General features: G+C 37.6%; 1 protein-coding gene across 2 annotated transcripts; it reads left to right on the forward strand.

Moving 5' to 3' along the window:
• The first annotated feature begins 800 nt into the window (after positions 1-800).
• Positions 801-17549, forward strand: naz (nazgul). Of its 2 annotated transcripts, none has more exons than XM_014230694.3 (5): positions 801-1798; positions 4790-5427; positions 5946-6009; positions 16635-16781; positions 17262-17549. In XM_014230694.3, the coding sequence occupies exons 1-5, from the start codon at positions 1701-1703 to the stop codon at positions 17500-17502; spliced, it is 1188 nt and encodes a 395-aa protein (XP_014086169.2). In that variant the 5' UTR covers positions 801-1700; the 3' UTR covers positions 17503-17549. The 2 variants fall into 2 exon arrangements, with proteins under 2 accessions (XP_014086169.2, XP_036213228.2); XM_036357335.2 differs by lacking the exon at positions 801-1798 and adding an exon at positions 3674-4488.
• Positions 17550-17953: the final 404 nt, after the last annotated feature.

Here is a 17953-nt window from a genome sequence, read left to right on the forward strand (position 1 = left end):
AAACGAATCGAAGTGCATGGAAGCGAAGAGAATAGTTAGCTGTTCTGTTATGATTTACGTTAGTTTTTTCCACGCTTTCCATATCATTTTATATAAATTTATATTAGTCCCTGAGAGATATGTGTACCTTTTAATGTTAAGTAAATGCGTCATTTATTGCTATTGGGTGGCTTCTCGTCGTGTAAGAAACTCATAAAATATATCAGCTGTTTAAAGGAAGCTATAATCGAAACGCTTAACAAGAGCATGATGAGAACTTCGCACTGGACGGAGATAAGTATAAAAATTTTTTAGATCGACATTGCTTTTAATAAAACTTGATGTACAAAAAATGCGTACAAAGTGCTCTCTCTCGTAGCTTGATCTGATTAAGTCTACATTCAAGATTTTGCAAAATTGTTCACTGGGTAACCACAAACTCTCATGTGCCTGAAGAACAGCCCAATGGATTCTCATTGAATCTAGCTTAAATAGAAAATATGCATTGAGTGCCATGACATAAGATGGTTCATGTAGCAGTGCCTTGCCAATACCGTGCCTCCTTCATTATGCGTTCCGGTGTTCACATGTCTGCCTGACTGACTTTTGCCGGTCGCTTTGCAAAGCACTCCATTTAAATTCAATTGCCAGCCGTTTCTGCCTTCTTGCACTGACTTCTCCATGTCAATTGAGTGAAGCCAGGCCATCGATGCACCCCCAGTTGAGCTCTTTGGCTGCTGCATTCTGGTAGCGCAGCTTAGTTTTGAGGTTGTACTCGTAGTGGGAATGGCAATTTAAAATGAGATTGTCGTGGTGAATTGTCGAATAAAGAATGTAATGCGGGCGAGAAATTGAAAAATCATGGACAGCAGTGAAATGCAAAGGCATAAAACTGGAATTATTGGTTGTGATTGTAGTTGTAAAATTTTCCTATCACTTGCCCTACAACCCGGCGTGGACTGAGATCGGAGCGACTAAACTCAATGCACAGTGTGTTATACTTGTTAGATAGAAAAAATTTGAATTCACGCTTGAGACCTAAGAAGTGAAAAAATAGTTGACCTCATTATTTTCAGTAGCTTCACTTTAACTATATTGCTTTGCACTTGTGAATCAGCTCACCCCTTTTCGACTAGCTTTTCAGGGATGGACGGTGGTCAGTGCGCACATAAATTTCATTCAACCACAAAGTGCGAGGGGAGCGGGAATGCCACCAGCAGAGGGGAACTCATAATTTAACGAGCTCAGAGCCGGGCAAATGGCGGCGTGGCGCGTTAGTGGCAGAAGTTCTGTGCGCTCATTCATTGCGTGCGAGTGATTCGAGGCGCACCGTATCGATCAAGTAATAAAACGGAAAAGCAGTTCGAATTACAAAAGCAAAACTAATAAAACAATAACATTTTTTAACATTTCATTGTACTCGCAATCCTGTCAAACCCAAACGCGTATGTTAACGGCGCATTTTTCTGTATTTGAGCGTGTGGGCGTGCGGCATACGTGAGGACGCTTCACAAGCGACACATCCTAGCAGCAGGCGCGCAAGTGTGCTATTAAATGGAATGAGTATCATGCAACACAAGGATTTAGCAACGCAATAACGCCACGTTTAAAAGTGTACGCATTTGAGCTTTTATTTTTTTTTTAATCGCTGTACTGCTATTTACCACTGACGTGCATACTCGTGAAAGCGGCCACGCGGCAAAAGTGCCACACCAGCAAAAATGGATAAACTGTTGTCCCTCTTCGAAAATGCTGACCCATTCAAAACCTGGTGGCCGACCATTGCCGCGATTGTGTTCGGTGTCGTTATAATGGTGCGGTAAGTGTGTGAAATTGAAGCCGTGCCACATTGCGCGCACAGTTTTCGCAGCTATTCAAAATAAATAATTGAATCGATGACTTCCAACAATGTTCATATGCAAAATTCACTCAATTTTTTTTTTTTTGTGAAATACGAGAAAGCGGTGTAGAAAGTGCAGTGTGGTTGGAATAAATTAAATAACTTGAAATTTATGTGCATTTTTATATGACAAAAAATATACGCGAACACACCAATTTCTCTAAAATAGTAAATCATTCGATAGTTGTGTATGTATTCAGCCGACTATGACGCTTATAAAATTTTTCTGTAAAGGTGTTGAAAGTGAAGTTTGAACGACTGTGGCTACCAATACAAACTGCTGGAAATTTCCACACACATATTAGAATCTGAACCACCAATTACTGACTGAATTGACAATATGCACATTGGGGTTCAGATCATTTGAAAGTAAAACATAACATTTACAGATCCAATCGTCGTTCATTTCTTCCATAAGAGAGTTCAAAATTTCTTTTAAATTAATTAAAAATAAGAAAAAACGGTAAATTCGGTTGAACCGAAGCAATATAACCCTTCACAAATACAAAAGGTTCCTTAGACGAACTTGATTCCGATCGTTCAGCTTCTTTGAGAGCTATATGCTACAGTAGTTCGATCTGAACAATTTCTTCGGAGATTCAATTACTGCCTTAGATAATGATGTGTTCCAAATTTCTAGGAGATCTCTTGTCAAATGAAAAAGTTTTCAATGCAAACACTTGATTCCGATCGTTCAGTTTGTATGGCAGTTATATGCTGTAGTGGTCCGATATCGGTCGTTAGCAGCTTCTTAGTGAGGAAAGGACAAGTGCAGAAGTTCAAATCGGTAACTTAAACACTTAGGGACTAGTTCGCGTATATACAAACAGACAGACGGGCATGACTAAATCAACTCAGCTCATCATGCTGATCATTTATGTATATATTTTATAGGGTATCCGACGTTTCCTTCTGGAAACCTAATATACCCTGTTCGGACTATAATCAGACAGTTTATGATTTCAACGGATTTCACCCAGACTGCTTTCGCTTTTAAAAATTACTCCATTGCTTCAGGAAACATACAACGGTACAGAAAACTATCAACTGTCAAGAAACGATTGCTTTATTTGATCTGGTGTCCACGCATCCCTTATAAAGCCTTTACTATCTGTTCGTTTTTCAATAAAGTAAAAAAAGAACAAGGTTTATATACGAAGCAAGAAGGAACTTTATTCCCACTACTTCAGTAAAAGAGGATTTACTCGTTTCAAGAGAGATATTATTAGGAATAACTGAGGTTTTCGAAAGATAACCAGTGCTAACAGGATGATTTATGACCACAGTTTATTTTACTTTTTCGATGATATACTACCTACTCACTGGCAGTAGGGGTTTTCTCTTCTCCAAAACACATTCAATAACTTCCAAAAGATTTTTACTCTACTTAGACTCAAAATTTTACTCCAAGCACTATGCTCTATAGTAAATATAACCAATGATATATAATACTTTAATTTTTGATTCTCGTTCAAAACACGAATGTCTAAAATTGGTAAATTTCCGATTCCGTTTCCGTGTTTTCGGTTTCAATGTTACAGACAGTATAAAATTTGGCTGATAGTACATATTAGAAATTTATGCTAGCGCCCTAATAATATATATATTTTGGAGAATATTGCAAAGATTTTAAAAGCCATACCAGATTATTTATTATTATAGTTGAATAATTCAACTAAAAATTTAAAAATAGTTTTCTGTGCGCAGTTTCTCACAACTTTTGACAACCTTTGTTTAGCTTAAAATCGTTTTACCCTCTTTTTGCACTCAGAGAAAGCCGAATCGCGTGTAGCTGTTTAAAATATATATATCGCACACAAAATACGAAAGAGTCACAACTCAAAAAATTGTTAAATGAATCATCACTATCCTACATAACTGGAAAATCACCGTTAGGTCTACTTTTGTGTTAATTTCGTCGTTCGCCTCGCTTGTGCAAAATTAACAGAGTGCTCTTTTTAGTTGAGTTGATATTGTTGAAATACTTAAATCGTAAAACTTCTGCTGTATTCTGTATGCACAGTTGTGTCTCTTTATGTGAAAAAAGTGAGTTTAATCATCTCTATTATTTGGAATGTGTCACTTTTGTCACACTGTTATGTGATGTTGCAACTCAAGAATGTATTTCAATTTCTCTGTTAAACTATAAAATCAATAATATTTGAGTAAGACGCTCTTTAAAGAAGATATTCGACATTGTGGACGACGATTGACTGTAAAATTTCAATAATATATAAGGTAACTGTTTTTTGCTCCTCCTGAACATTTGTCATTTTTCGAGTTGTGACTCTTTTGTATTTCGTGCTCGATATATTTAACTGCGAGATATCATTGTTTTTGTAAAATAAATCAGAATTACTCAGCATTTCAATACAGCATTACGATGAGAGCAGAAAATCCAATTGATAGCTTTGAAGGTTAATTGAGCTAAACACCACAGAAGAAAGCACACACCGAAGGACAATTAAAACAATAAACACAAGGCTGACTGGATGTCAATGTAATTGCTAAGCCGCAACATGTGACATGCAACTTGCATTTACGCCAGCACTGCAGTGCGTGTGTGCAGCGCTGCGGTCAGAGGAGGCGACACGATTACGCCTATGCAGGTGTGTGTGCGTGTGTCTCTAAATGTCACGTTGCTTGTTCAAACTGTTCATTAATTAGCGATTTTACGCCGTGCCACCTCCACTGGTGCATGCAACGCAGAGGCGCGTGGCGTGGCAGCCAGAGGGAATGCACTCCAGCGGCAAACCGCACAACCGTGTTGTTGCAACAACACATTGACCAAATTAAAGCGCTGTTGATCCAACTATTCACCACATTTGCACATACCTTGCAAATACCTCTCCTTCTCCCTCCTCTTCACACCTCACGCACATGTCAATAAAACGCTACTCTTTTTTGCAGTACGCTGATGAGCGGCCAGCGCTGTCCCAACGACAATCAAATACGCGATCAAATAGTTATTGTGACGGGCGCGAATAGCGGCATCGGCCTGGAGATTGCCAAAGCGCTTGGCGCGCGTGGTGGCCGCATTGTGTTGGCCTGCCGCAACATGGCCGCGGCGGAGCGCATGGCAAGGGTCATTAAGCGCGAGCTAGCGTGCCAGCGCATCGGCGCTGATGCGGAGGAGGAGTTCTTTGTGGAGGCGCGCTATCTGGATTTGCGCTCCTTTGAAAGCGTGCATCGGTTTGCGCGTCGCATCACCGGCGAATTCGAGCGCATCGATGTGTTGATAAACAATGCGGGCATTATATTCGGCTCACTAAGCGGGCGCACCGTCGACGGCTACGAAGAGCATCTGCAGGTGAATTATCTATCGCATTTTCTGCTGACACAGCTGCTGCTGCCGCACTTGCGACGCTCGCCCAGCGGCGGGCGCGTGATAAATGTGACGGCACATGCCCATGCCGCGGCCAAAATCGATTTCGACGATCCACTAAATGTGGGCACTTGGTCGGTGAAGTTCCATGCACGTGACGCTTTTGCTCACTCCAAGCTGGCCGTGATGCTGGCAACGCGTTGGCTGGCGCGTCAAATGAAAGGTAAGTGCACACACACACTTATATACATACCATATGATCCATATAGAGGGTGGGGCCGCACACACACCGGTATTACAAGCAAAAAGGTTCAGGGAACAATTTCCCGACATATTTATCAACATGTTTGTATGTATTTATGGTTGGGGAAAAAGTTTGGCAAAATGCCGCACAGCCTTGTGCATCAACAGCAAAGCGCGAACCTTTGTATTTTTTGCGGGGCGGAGGATAGAGGCGCCACCACCCTGTTTGCATAGTCAGTTACCTTGTTGGCTTAGCTCTTGGCGGTGCTTGTTCTTTCTTTGTGGCTGTTGCTGTTCTTTATTGCCTTTGTTTATTTCGGCGGGGCGTGTTGTTTGCTGCCCTTGCTAGTAACTTCAACACGTTTTGCCAAAGTGATTTTAATTGAGTTTAAATCGTTCTTGCGCTTTTCATATTTTCGTTTTACTTTGCCTGCTTTATTTTTCTTTTTCCTTTTGTGTTTATGTGGCTGTTCACATGCTTTATTTCGTTTTTCACAGGCACTCCACTGACGGTCAATTGTTGCACACCGGGGCTTGTGCGCAGCACGGGCCATTTACGCAAGTAAGTTGAGCCTGCAATTAAATATTATTTTTATTTTTTCACTTGCTAAAAGCTAATTGATTTTGTTTTTACGGCGGAGCTTTAAGAAATGTTCTTTTTAATTTATTTTATTATGTAATTTATTTAATAATGAAGTTGATTGCTTAAATGCTAAGCAAAATTGCAAAATCTGGCTAACAATAGGAATTAATGCCCCCATGAAATAAATTTATTTATAGAACATTTTATATAAATAGTTCAAGCCAGAGTACCTATTCCTGAGCTCTCTGACATCAGTGTTCACCGTTTTTTTTCTAACACATGGCTTAAATAACCCACTCAATTTCATTTTATTGCCACCCAACGTAATTTCACGAACTTTCGCGATGGTTTCTGGCGTTACTGCCACTTCTGGCCAAAATTCAGCGAACCAGTACTTGACCGTTGATTATGCTTGAGCCATAATGGGACCAATAAATTGCAAATGATTGGATGAAAGGTTATGACTGCAATCTACCATAGTTAAGATGAATACTCTTATACAAGGACAGCAGTTTTTGGTTTGTGGCATGATCGATCGATCAAAACAGCTCAAGTAGTATTGGGAATGTCAGGTCTATGTGATGTTAGGTTGGTTGGTTGAAAAGAGACGTGCAAGAGCGCCAGACCGCAGGTGGCCATCATTAGACCCTTTGTGATGTTAGGTTAGTTAGTCAATACAAGATTTTACTTCTCAATTATCTTCACTATTCAAGCATAACACTTTTTGAACACGCAAGTGTAATCAGTCGAAACGAGGAGTATTAGTTCATTGTTTGCGACGTACATATAATTCATTTAAGAAGCTCGCGAAATTAGACGATTTTTGGGAATTATAAAAACAAACCAACTATTGGATCAATTGCTTTTAAATTTTAAGGGCATATTTCTATATATTTTAAAAATATACGGAAAAAGTTTTGAAAACAAATTTAATATTTTTCGAACTTTGCGCGATCTTCGAGTGATTCCTGTCTTCTACGTGTATTAAACCCAAATAAATTCTTTCTAAAAGATATAGCTCGTACAATGACCTGTGGTTAAAAATAAATCAAAAATTCACAAAATGGCGGCGTTTTAAAAATAATTTAATTTTTCACAAATTTTTAGTCGTTTTTATCCTGCCAAACCTTGTTTTTTGATTAGATCAAAAAACTGGTTGCTCATTGTATGCAGGACTATATACGAGACAAAAGAAAGAAAAATGTTTAGTGAACGGATCATTTGTCTCCGAATAATCACTGCAGCAAATTCGGAAAATGCAGTGTCGAGTAAAACTCATTTAAAGATAAACTAATAGCGATGATTGAACTGAGCAGCTACACTTTAGAAGGCTGTAACTCAAAAAATATTTAAATAGACTAAATAAAATTTAAATAAATATTAAATATGTGTGTGCTCCTTAAGCCTCCATTTAAAAGGTTAGAGAAGCAATATCGCCAGAAATGTTCTCCTTAAATCCATATCTTATACAACATTCCTTCCAAGTTTTCTCATATTGACCTCTATTTTACCAAAGGACTACCTTCGAATTAAAATTATACATAAGCTTGAAAAGCACTAGATATCCATAAAAATTTAATTTGCAAAAAATGTCTAATCCTGGTACTCGTGGCTACATGCAGAAATAATTATTCCATAAAATTGCACACAGCCATGCGCATGCCTTAATGGCATTCTGCATACACTGCCGTGTCAATGTATCACACCCCAATGGGTTTGCACTTCAATCTCTTGATTTTATGTAAATTCCAAAATGAACGCCGAAAGCAGCTAAAGCAGCCAAACGCAGCGAAAGCAAATCAGCACACGCCTTGCGAGTGAAAATCATAAATTGTGTGCAAAACAGCAAAAAGGATTAACAATTGTATCTCAAATAAAGGAGCAAGTAAGGTTAGAGTGCACATGCGTGAGTGCGCGTGTGTGTGTACTTGCTGTGTTTTGTGTGCCTGCGTGAGCTGAGCATTTGCATTTAATTGCCTGTGCGCCTGAGCCTTTCAAAGAACAGCTTCTGCTGAGAATGCATTCTAACGGTTGTTGTTGCTTTTGCTGTTGATGCTCTGGCAATTCGCTGTTCCTGCGCCGTCAACTGAATATTTATTAAGCAACCGACAGCGCATAAATCTCTTTGCCAAAACAGGGACCCCAAAGACACTGTGAGGGGCGTTACTTGTCAACTAGCGGAAAGCTGAAGGCGCGAGTTTCGGGGTGGTAAACAATTTGTGTCAAGCAAAGCTCTTAACATTTCCTTACGCACACACAACAATCCACCAACACACCAACAAATGGTCGATGCCGACACATGCGGGTGCCTGCTGAGGTTGTAGCATATCTTAGGGCGTCTGGCGAGGCAACGGCAAATTGCTTTCGGCGCTTCCGTCGCGGTCGCTGCAGTTGTCGGTGCATGTTTACGGTGGTGTTGTCGGTCCGTCAACAAGCTGGTTATTGTGCCATTCCGACAAAGTGTGCACGATTTCGATCACAACAACTCTAAGAGTCGTAGTAATTAAAATTCCGAGCGATGCGCCAAAAATTCGCATTTGCACCGTGAGTTCTAGCGTATCATGTGAGTGGCTGCGTGTGCGAGGGGGGCACATGTGTCTTTTGTGTGTTTCCTGTGTAAGTAGCGTTGATGTTACTCATAGGGGACAGCTGCTGTTGTTGCTGCTTGAGCTGGTTAAGAGCGCGGTGTTTTCGAAAGCAAAGCCCTGTACCGCCATCACTTCATCAATAACCATTTTGTTTATAAAGGAACCCATGCTGGTAGTCGATGTTAATGTTACCAAATATTATTTTATTTTACGAGGCGTTGTTTGTTGCTTTCATAAGAATATTAAGATATGACATGTTTTTCATTTTTAAGTCATTAAATTTTCAGTAATTTTTAGGCTCAAAATATAAGTCAAAAATACTTAAGGTTTTAGGTTCAAATAAAGCAAATATTTTTCAATAAAATATAAATTTTTATTTTCGACCAAGCAAATGGGCTGCCAACCAGATGCTTGTGAATATTTCATCAATCAGTGTTAACGTTTCGAATGTGCGAAATTGAAATATGAACGCAATAAAATGCTTCGAAAACTTATTGAACATTTTAAAGTTGCAGGGCGTATAAAATAAAATTTACGAGCTTCCGTTTTGGATTTGCGCTTACACAAAAACATACACAAAAGCACTGGTTGGCTAACAGTGATTCCGTTAAAGCGAAAATATATATTTTTTTTTAATATTGCCTATTTCGCGAGTAATTTTGTTCATTATTGTTTAATTCAAAAAGACTGGTGGAATTGGTAAGCTTGATGGTAGTGGAATGCCCAAAAACTTTGCACGCCACAGGCTGAAAGTAAAGTGTCAAGGAACACCCCGAAATAGTTGGAGGAAGCTGAAATTGCAAAAGTCCACCCTCAAACTGTTCGGAACTCCTTGATTTCACCTAATTTTAGTGCGTAAACATTAGGAAACAAGCCAGGTAGCAAAAGAAATGCAGTGGAAGCCAATTGCGTGGGTAACCTTATTTTCATCGAAGGAATTATGTAAAGAAAGGGCTACTAAACAACATTAAAAAATAATTTGGCGATGTCAACAGCTAAACTCAAATTCAGGAATGGTTGTTGTACAACTTAAACAAAGTACTGCTGCATTCTCCCCAGAGTCCATACATCAATCCCATGAAACACTCGTGGGCTTATGAAGAGACGAAGTTACGAGAGCGTAAAGTTAAAAAAAGTAAAAAAGATGTTATGGCTGCTCTTCAGCAAATATGGGCAAATTTATTTGGTGCATTCTATGAATAAAAGACTGTTAACTATTAGAGTGCGCAAATCTGTGCATACAAAGTAGTAATTTTCCTTGAAGAGTGTTAAAATGTCAATTTATGCAACCCGTACAAGTTTTTTTTTGTTTTCGAAAATGAATTTTAAAATTTCTTGGAGAAAACCGCATTTCTAAAAATACATTTCAATTACATTGTGAAAATTAATAAAACGGACTTTTTTCACTTTTGTATGCAACTCAAAAATTTTAATGGTTTTGGAGATAAGTCACTTCTAAGTCAAACCATCTCCCTGTCCTAATTGTTTTTTTCACTGCACATACATACATATTTCTCCCATTAAACCTATATATATTTTTTTAGTTCTAAAATATTTATTTAATTGATAATAAGTTATAGGATAGTGGAGTGCAGTGACGATTTGCAACCAAATAAAGCTAAAATGTATTATTGCGAATAGCCGCTATTTTAAAACAATTTATCATCGCATATTTTACTCGCATATGTTTCAAGCCAGGGTTGCCCAACAAAACGGCTAGACTAAATGCACTACGGCTTTAACACCTCTGTATAAAATGCCAACTACATTTATTTCTGAATAATATAAACATACACACATATATGCATTCTTGAAATTACGAATAAAGGAATACCACCTTATAGTCGTAATGTATAGGTATGTACATGTACGACCAAATATTCCAATAAATTCTTCCTCTTTGGCTCGGATATTTGGATATGGATGGATACGAGTATGTTCAAGATATGTTTGTAAATTGCAAAGCTTCAGTGATCATTCGAAACATTCGTAGCTTAAAATAGTCATAGGTGGCACCATCTACCTTTCAAAATTAAACGTTAAACTTAAATACGCTTACGAGGTAGATAGTTAAAAACTATTGTATGCCATCGTCCAAAGCACCTGAAGCTCTCGACCGGCAATGCTTTTCAGACGACCCAAGCGGACTTCCATGTTTATTGGCAAAAGCAAAGCAAATATATGGAACATTTTTTTGAAAGATTTCGTTTAATCGCATTATATTTACATGCATATTTTTATTATGTTGTTATTATGTTAGCATAAATGCATTTGTATCTCGTTATACCAAAAGGAAAGAATTTCTATAGAATTGAATTGAAAAATTCTCGCTAAAAGATTAAGTGCTAGTCAAAATTTGCAATCCAAGCGTGTCGTTCGTCACAAGCAGCAATTTATCATGTTGCATGGAAAAATACGAAAAGTGTTAACATGCGTCATTACAATTTGCAACGCATGACAAGCCTAACAACGTACGCACACAGGCGCACAAACACATAAGTAAATTGGAAGGCCGTCTTTGCCACCGTTTGGATTGCCAACCTTCAGTATGATTACATTTACATTTATATAAAAATTATATGTATATGTACCATATATGTGTGTATTTGTGAGTACATGTGCACTAAGACACAACACCAACTACAGAAGCAACGAAACTGCTGTGAATAAATCATGCCATCGGCTACCGATTCTTAAGCTGGAGAGTTGAATAAGTAAGGGAGGAAAACCTTTTTAAGCACCTGTAAGTATTGTAAAGGATTGACGAATTTATATCATGAATTTGGAAGTGTGAATAAACCGATTCGAAGTGATAATTTCAGAAGAAAATCAAAAGTTGCCTCTAGTGTTTATTGAGATTGTTAAAGGTAGGACTGAGAGTTTCGAATACAGAGCGCCTTCTCCCTTAGTTAAAGTCAGCAACAGAGCTGGGATTTGGTTTCGATTCGCTATTGATATTCGAACTGATAAAAATTGAACTCAAACGTCCATTGAATACCAGAATATAAACCTAATACTTCATCATTTCTGATTTCAAAATAGTAAGAATTAAGTGCATTTAAAAGTATTACATCAGTTTTTTGTTTATTATAATCTAACTTTAATATGGTTTGAGAATAGACGGGAAGTAATCTCATTCCATTGATATCTAGAAACATGAAAGTCATTTTGATAGTGTTATCGTCAATGTTTCATTATATCATGAGAATGCTGTAGATTAGCAAAAACCCTCGCTCATCAGACAAAATTAAAAATATTTAAGGTATTTTTGAAAAATTCAATACAAAACATTTTAGACAATAGAGTCAAATGTGCTCTGTGGTTTCGGCTAACCATTACTTAGACATTACTTAGTTAGACGTTACTTATGTAGCTAAATTCGATAGTCCAAAATAAATAAATGTGCGCTGAGTTTCATAAAGATTACTCACACTCGCATCAACTTCTCTTCCACATATATATTCATAACAGGAACTAATTATATATGCAGTAAGCGAAAAGCATTAGCACATCGAGCATTATTATTTTTTAATCCTTCCTTGTTTACATAACTGTATATGCAGATGTATGTTTTAAGTCTCAAAATCCATGCTGTCGCATCACTTTTGTCCCGGTCTTGATGACTTACTTCTTCTATGATCTTTATTGGATGCCTGCAAACACAGAATATATACTATATATCTATTCATTATCCTCTTTGTTTTCGCAAACTTAGAAAGCGTGCTTTCCTTTTTGTTGCAGCATGCGTCTATATTGTTGCTTAGAGTCTTTTATTAGCGGGTGTAATACAGCGGCAGGCAGCCACATACACAACCGCATTGGCACATAAAGCGGCAGCAGCTGGCAACACGCTTGAGTTACGTGAACTTTACTTAGCCCCAACACCAAAGACAAAAACAACAACGACAACAACAACAAACACGAAATTATAAAAAGCCAACAGCTGCAACACTCGTATAATGAATAGGCAAGTTGGTGGATAGAGACAAGGGGGTGGAAGGCGGTTAAGACTGAAAGGAAAGTGGCGACATTTGTAAAGCTTAACGCTTTTTATGGTGATTATTAGTAGAGAAATGAAAACAAAAACAACAGCAATAACAACAAGCACATAATGCGTGGCACAAAAGGAGCGGAAGCATCGGGTCTCGAAGCGTTTCATACGCTCGTGTGTGTCCGCATGTGTGCCGAGCGAGTATTTATGCAAGACAAAGCGGCTGAAATGACAGTCACGGAAAAGCGCAAATGAAAAAGAGATAAACGTATTAATTATTTATTTATACATTTTGCGGATGATGAAAATGTCGGTGAACCCTCGCACGGTTCGTGCTCAGGTATGTGCTGAAGTGAATGCTTTCGTTGCGGGAGCGGGGATGAGTAAAGCTTCTCCTTCAATTTACCTCTGGCCGCGCCTAAGCATCTGTGACTGTATTTATGTGTGTTTTAAGGCCAATGCTCGCATATCCTAATAACAACAATAACAACAGTGACAACAGCAGCTGTTGCAAGTAATAGGATGTCGGCCATGCGGCATGTGGTGTGCAGTCGAGGCTTTCTGTGGCATTACATTTATGCGACGACGTTGTCTGGTGTCTGCTGTGTAGGTAGTGGGTTTGTGTAGAGCCGCGCTTGCTTTACTTATTGTCGCTCACTATGTCCTATGGAGTAAATTCAAATGTATTTAACCGTAGGTCATGGAGTTACAGAACTTTTTGGTACATTGTTATAAATATTTATATGCAAAATGTTGGCATAGCACATTTTCTCTGTGTGTTCGAGTTAGTTTTGCTACAGGAAATTATATTTGAAAATGGAATCAACTCCCCCTTCGAACATTTTATACTCTTGCAACTTGCGTTACATATTTATTACGTATATGGGGGGTAAGGGTAGTATGACCTCATTTTATCTATTTTTGTCTTTACGACGTATTATTAACAGAAAAGGATGCTCTCTGAGTTTCATTGAGATACCTGACTTACCATCTTCAATAATATAAGGAGTAAAGCCAGCCGGATGTGAAAATCCTGAATATCAGTTATATAGGGGTAGGGGCAAGTTTTCAGCGGATTTTATCCATTTTAGGCACAAAAATCGTTATTAGGAACACTCGCTCACTGAATTTTATTAAGATAACTCAGATATTGGCCGATATTTACGGAATAAAGTCAGCCAGAAGTTCGAAAATCTTTATAATAGGTATATGGGAACTAAAGGGAGTATTAATTCGTTTCAATCCATTTTAGACATACAAACATAATATTATCATAAAAAAGCTTTTTTCGAATTTCAATAATGTATTTCACAGATTGGTCTACATCTTCTTTATCTTTGTCTACATTTTCTTTATTTGTATACTGGATAAGTCAAATGGAATTTAAAATGGTGTTATATGGGAAGTAGGTGTAGATTTTGTCCGATTTAGCGCATTTTCGCACTATAATGTAGGAAGCTGAGGATAATATCACCTACTGAAGTTGGTCCCGAGATTTGGGTTTTGACCTAAATGAGGGCGGTGCCAAGCCTATTACCTTAATTTGACATTGGCTATTCTGAAGCCCTCTTAAATTATCTAATCGCTCATTTCAGACTGCAACAATAATAATGTTATACGAGTTATACGAGTATACCGAATTTCGTTGAAATCGGTTGAGCAGATCCCGAGATATGTGATTTCACCTAAAAGAGGGCGGTGCCACGCCCATCATCCAATTTTGGCAGCGGCTCCTATAAAGTCCTCTCATACCATCTCGGGGGTATTTAGTCGTTGCTTTATCGCGCTTTTAGTAGTTTTTAATAAAACCGTTATAACGAGAGAGGACGGGGTTATAATGCGATTTCATGCATTTTCATACTGTCGGTAGGGGTTCTTATAGAATTTGTGCTTAGTGAATTTGATTATTGTAGCTTTAGTGGTTAATTATGGCATTTTATAGGTTTTCGATTAATAGCGTTTTGTCAGCTTGACAGACGGATAGACAGACATTTGGATTTGAACTCGCCCCGTCAGCCTGATCGTTTATGTTATATATTAACTCCATATCTTTCTCGATTCTTTTCAGGTGATATAAACTACCGTTAGGTGAACTAAACTATGGTACTCTGTATCAACATGTTGCAAGAGTATATGTATATAAATAAATTGGACTCAGTAAATAAATTTTTTACCTACAGACATCCTTTCTGAAATCTCAGATCTCAGCCTTCAAAAAATTTAGTTCTCGCCCACTTTAAGATTAGTGGCTTTGAAAAACATTTCATGTTTTCAAATATACAGCATGACTTCCAAATAGTAGAGTTCAGCACTCCGAATGTAAAAACTTTTGACAATTTCGAGCCAAAATTAGACTCCTATATAAGACTACTGCTGTGAAAATATAATGTGATAGAATCTTTCAGATTTTCTAATAAGTACGGTACTAGATCTTCAAATAGCACATATACATACAAGTATGTACTCGTATATATTTATCATTTCGTTACCAATTTGGACCCGATTTTGTAAGTTTGGTATACGAAAGGTCACTCATTTGCGCATTTTAAAATTTAATTACGATTCTCTGCAGCATTTCCGTTCCTTTTCCTGCATTTTAAAGTATTTGTGCTTAACGCTTGCTGTTTTGCTCATTGTCCGAGTTAGGGTAGCTGGTGAGGTCTGTCGTCTTTTGCCCCGGTCAGATCCATCTGCTTGTGCCACACCTCAGCCTCGACCGCACATTTCTCAAGTTAATTTATTCATAGCCTTTGTCTTGCAACTTTTGGTTGTTTCCCTTTCGTCCTCGTCGTCGTCGTAATTTGTTTGGGTTTTCGTTTTTTGTTTCAGCTGTTTACTGGTACATGCATAAAATTCCGAAACTAGGCTATGCAATCGCAGTATTTTTTACCACATTATTTGTTCATTTCGAGAAGTACAAACTCGTATATTCGACATTATGTTGCAATGTTTACGTCCCTAAGTTAGTTGTTGCGACATTTTGCAGCAATTTATTAGGCTTCTAAATGTTTTAATTAATATATGTGTACATATACCATATATGAGAAGAACTGTCGAGTTTAGTTAGAGAGAAAGAGCGGGAGTGACAAATATAGAGCTGATTACCGAAAGGTGTGCGGTATCTCCCCAATTTATTACAATACTACATCAAGTAAAGTAAATAAACAGGAATATAGTTAGCGGACATAGGTCCATGGGTCAATAATTTAATAATACCGGAAATATTTAAATAAAAAAATTCAACTTTTGTTTTAATTAACACTAGAAAATCACTAATGGCCAATTCACATAGAACTTTTGCTTTGCTTCGCGTCATACATTTGTTTTGATAGAAAAGTGCGATGTACGCTTCTGTACGTTCACATAAAAAGTTTTAGACTCCAAGCCAACCAAACGTTGGGAACTCTCATATTTTTACACTTTGCCACGCAACCGTCGACAGTTTTATTGTAGAGAAACACGTTTTCTGCGCTTCGTTGTTTCACTATGAACTGTCACGCAAAGCGAGGAAAGTTGTATGTGAATGGGCCTTTAGTTGCGCATATTCATATGGTTTCATCAATTGCCTTGTTCCGAGAATCGGTTTTCTTGATCCTATTTGCTATACTATATTTCGATACCGACCACAAAGGTGACTGAATATTTGTGACACGTGATTGTGAAAAGCTCGAAGGAAATTTCAAATATAAAGACTTAAGTGATTATTTCTACTCGATTTTCTTCTAAAACTAGAATTTAATTAGGCGAAGTTCAGTGAAAAGTTTAATGCAGCAGGTACTAGCTCATTCACACACACTCATATACATAAGCATAAAGAACTTCAAAGTGTATTGTCGTTTTCGAATGGCAGTAAATTTCACACGTGCATAGCACCTTCTTAGGTATATCTACGTGATTACATTTACATTTGAGCAAAGGCCACGAAACAACTACAAAAAGCATACGTATAATCTCGCCATTTTCATTTGTTTGTGCTTTTGCTTCTTTTATGTTCATTCATTTCGTTTCTTCTGGTTTCGTTTCAGTTCGCCACTAATGTCCGCCATTAGTGTAAAATTGATGACCTTCCCATGGATGTGGCTGTTCATGAAGAATCCATTTGAGGGTGCACAATGCGCCATACGTCTAGCCACCGATCCGAAGCTCAAGAACGTAAGCGGCGAGTATTTCAAGTAAGTATTAGTCGCCTACCAATGCGCACACCTCCCGGCAGCTCGACACTGTACATCGTGATAATTTGAGTGTGAGTTCAGGATACGTGCACCTGCAGCATAAGGTTTTAAACTCACACATTTTCGAGTTTTATTTCTATGGTATTGGTTGCTTATACCAGTAAAAATGTTTAGGAGTGCTGTGGACACTCTATTTGGTTAGATATTAAAATTATTATAGTGGCCGAGGGTCATTTTAACAACTCCAGCTGTATAGAATTTTTCTAAGAACTTTGCCGATAACTTTAAGCTTTTTGACTGAGGTTGAGATCTCTCACCTAGCAACGGCATTTGAAAACCACTCATAATCCTCACTGCAGATGCAATGTATATTTTATTATCCCAACGTAGACTACACGAAGCCCTCACATACTCGCTACTGAGCTTGCAAACAAGAACTTTGCTTTAATATTTAATTTAATATTGCTTTTGTTGTTTTAGCGATTGCGAAGTAGCACAATCATCACTGCATGGTCGGGATATAGCTTTGGCGAAAAAATTATATATGCAGACAATAAAGGAATTGGAAAAGGTTACCAAATTGACTATTGCAAAGGATATTGAAAGCGAAACTTTACCTCTGGCAATAGCTGCCGAATCGGCAGTAGAGAAACACCACAGAAAACAAACACAGGAAGCGCCAAAAAAGAAACATCAGGGAAAACAAAAGCAGAAAATTTAAGCTGCTGATGAATTTTCGATTTTGTGGCTAGGTGACATAAACATTCATTATAATTAATATTTCTAAAATATAAAAGATAATTAATAAATTAATTAACTTACTTTATGTGTATATATGTTCATTAATTAATTTCCAGAATTTCAAAAAAACTATTAATTTTAGGTAAGCGATGTGTCTGCAGAAGTTCGAAGAAATATTACACTAACTAACAATGGTTGTTAAAATATTTTTTCTACACGAAAAAGTTGTTTAATTATCACTTGATTTATTTACATAAATTCTATAGGGTACAACTGAAGCATACATATAATATATATCAACATTGATTTTGGATAACAATATCTATTTGAAAAATGAGGATATTATTTATAACTAGAATATAAAAACTTATAATCTATATTGATGCCCACAAAGAGAAACTCCTGAATATTTAACTAATTTTTTATAACTA

Source organism: Bactrocera oleae, chromosome 2 (genome assembly GCF_042242935.1).
Source record: "Bactrocera oleae isolate idBacOlea1 chromosome 2, idBacOlea1, whole genome shotgun sequence".
In the NCBI taxonomy this organism is placed as follows: domain Eukaryota; kingdom Metazoa; phylum Arthropoda; class Insecta; order Diptera; family Tephritidae; genus Bactrocera; species Bactrocera oleae.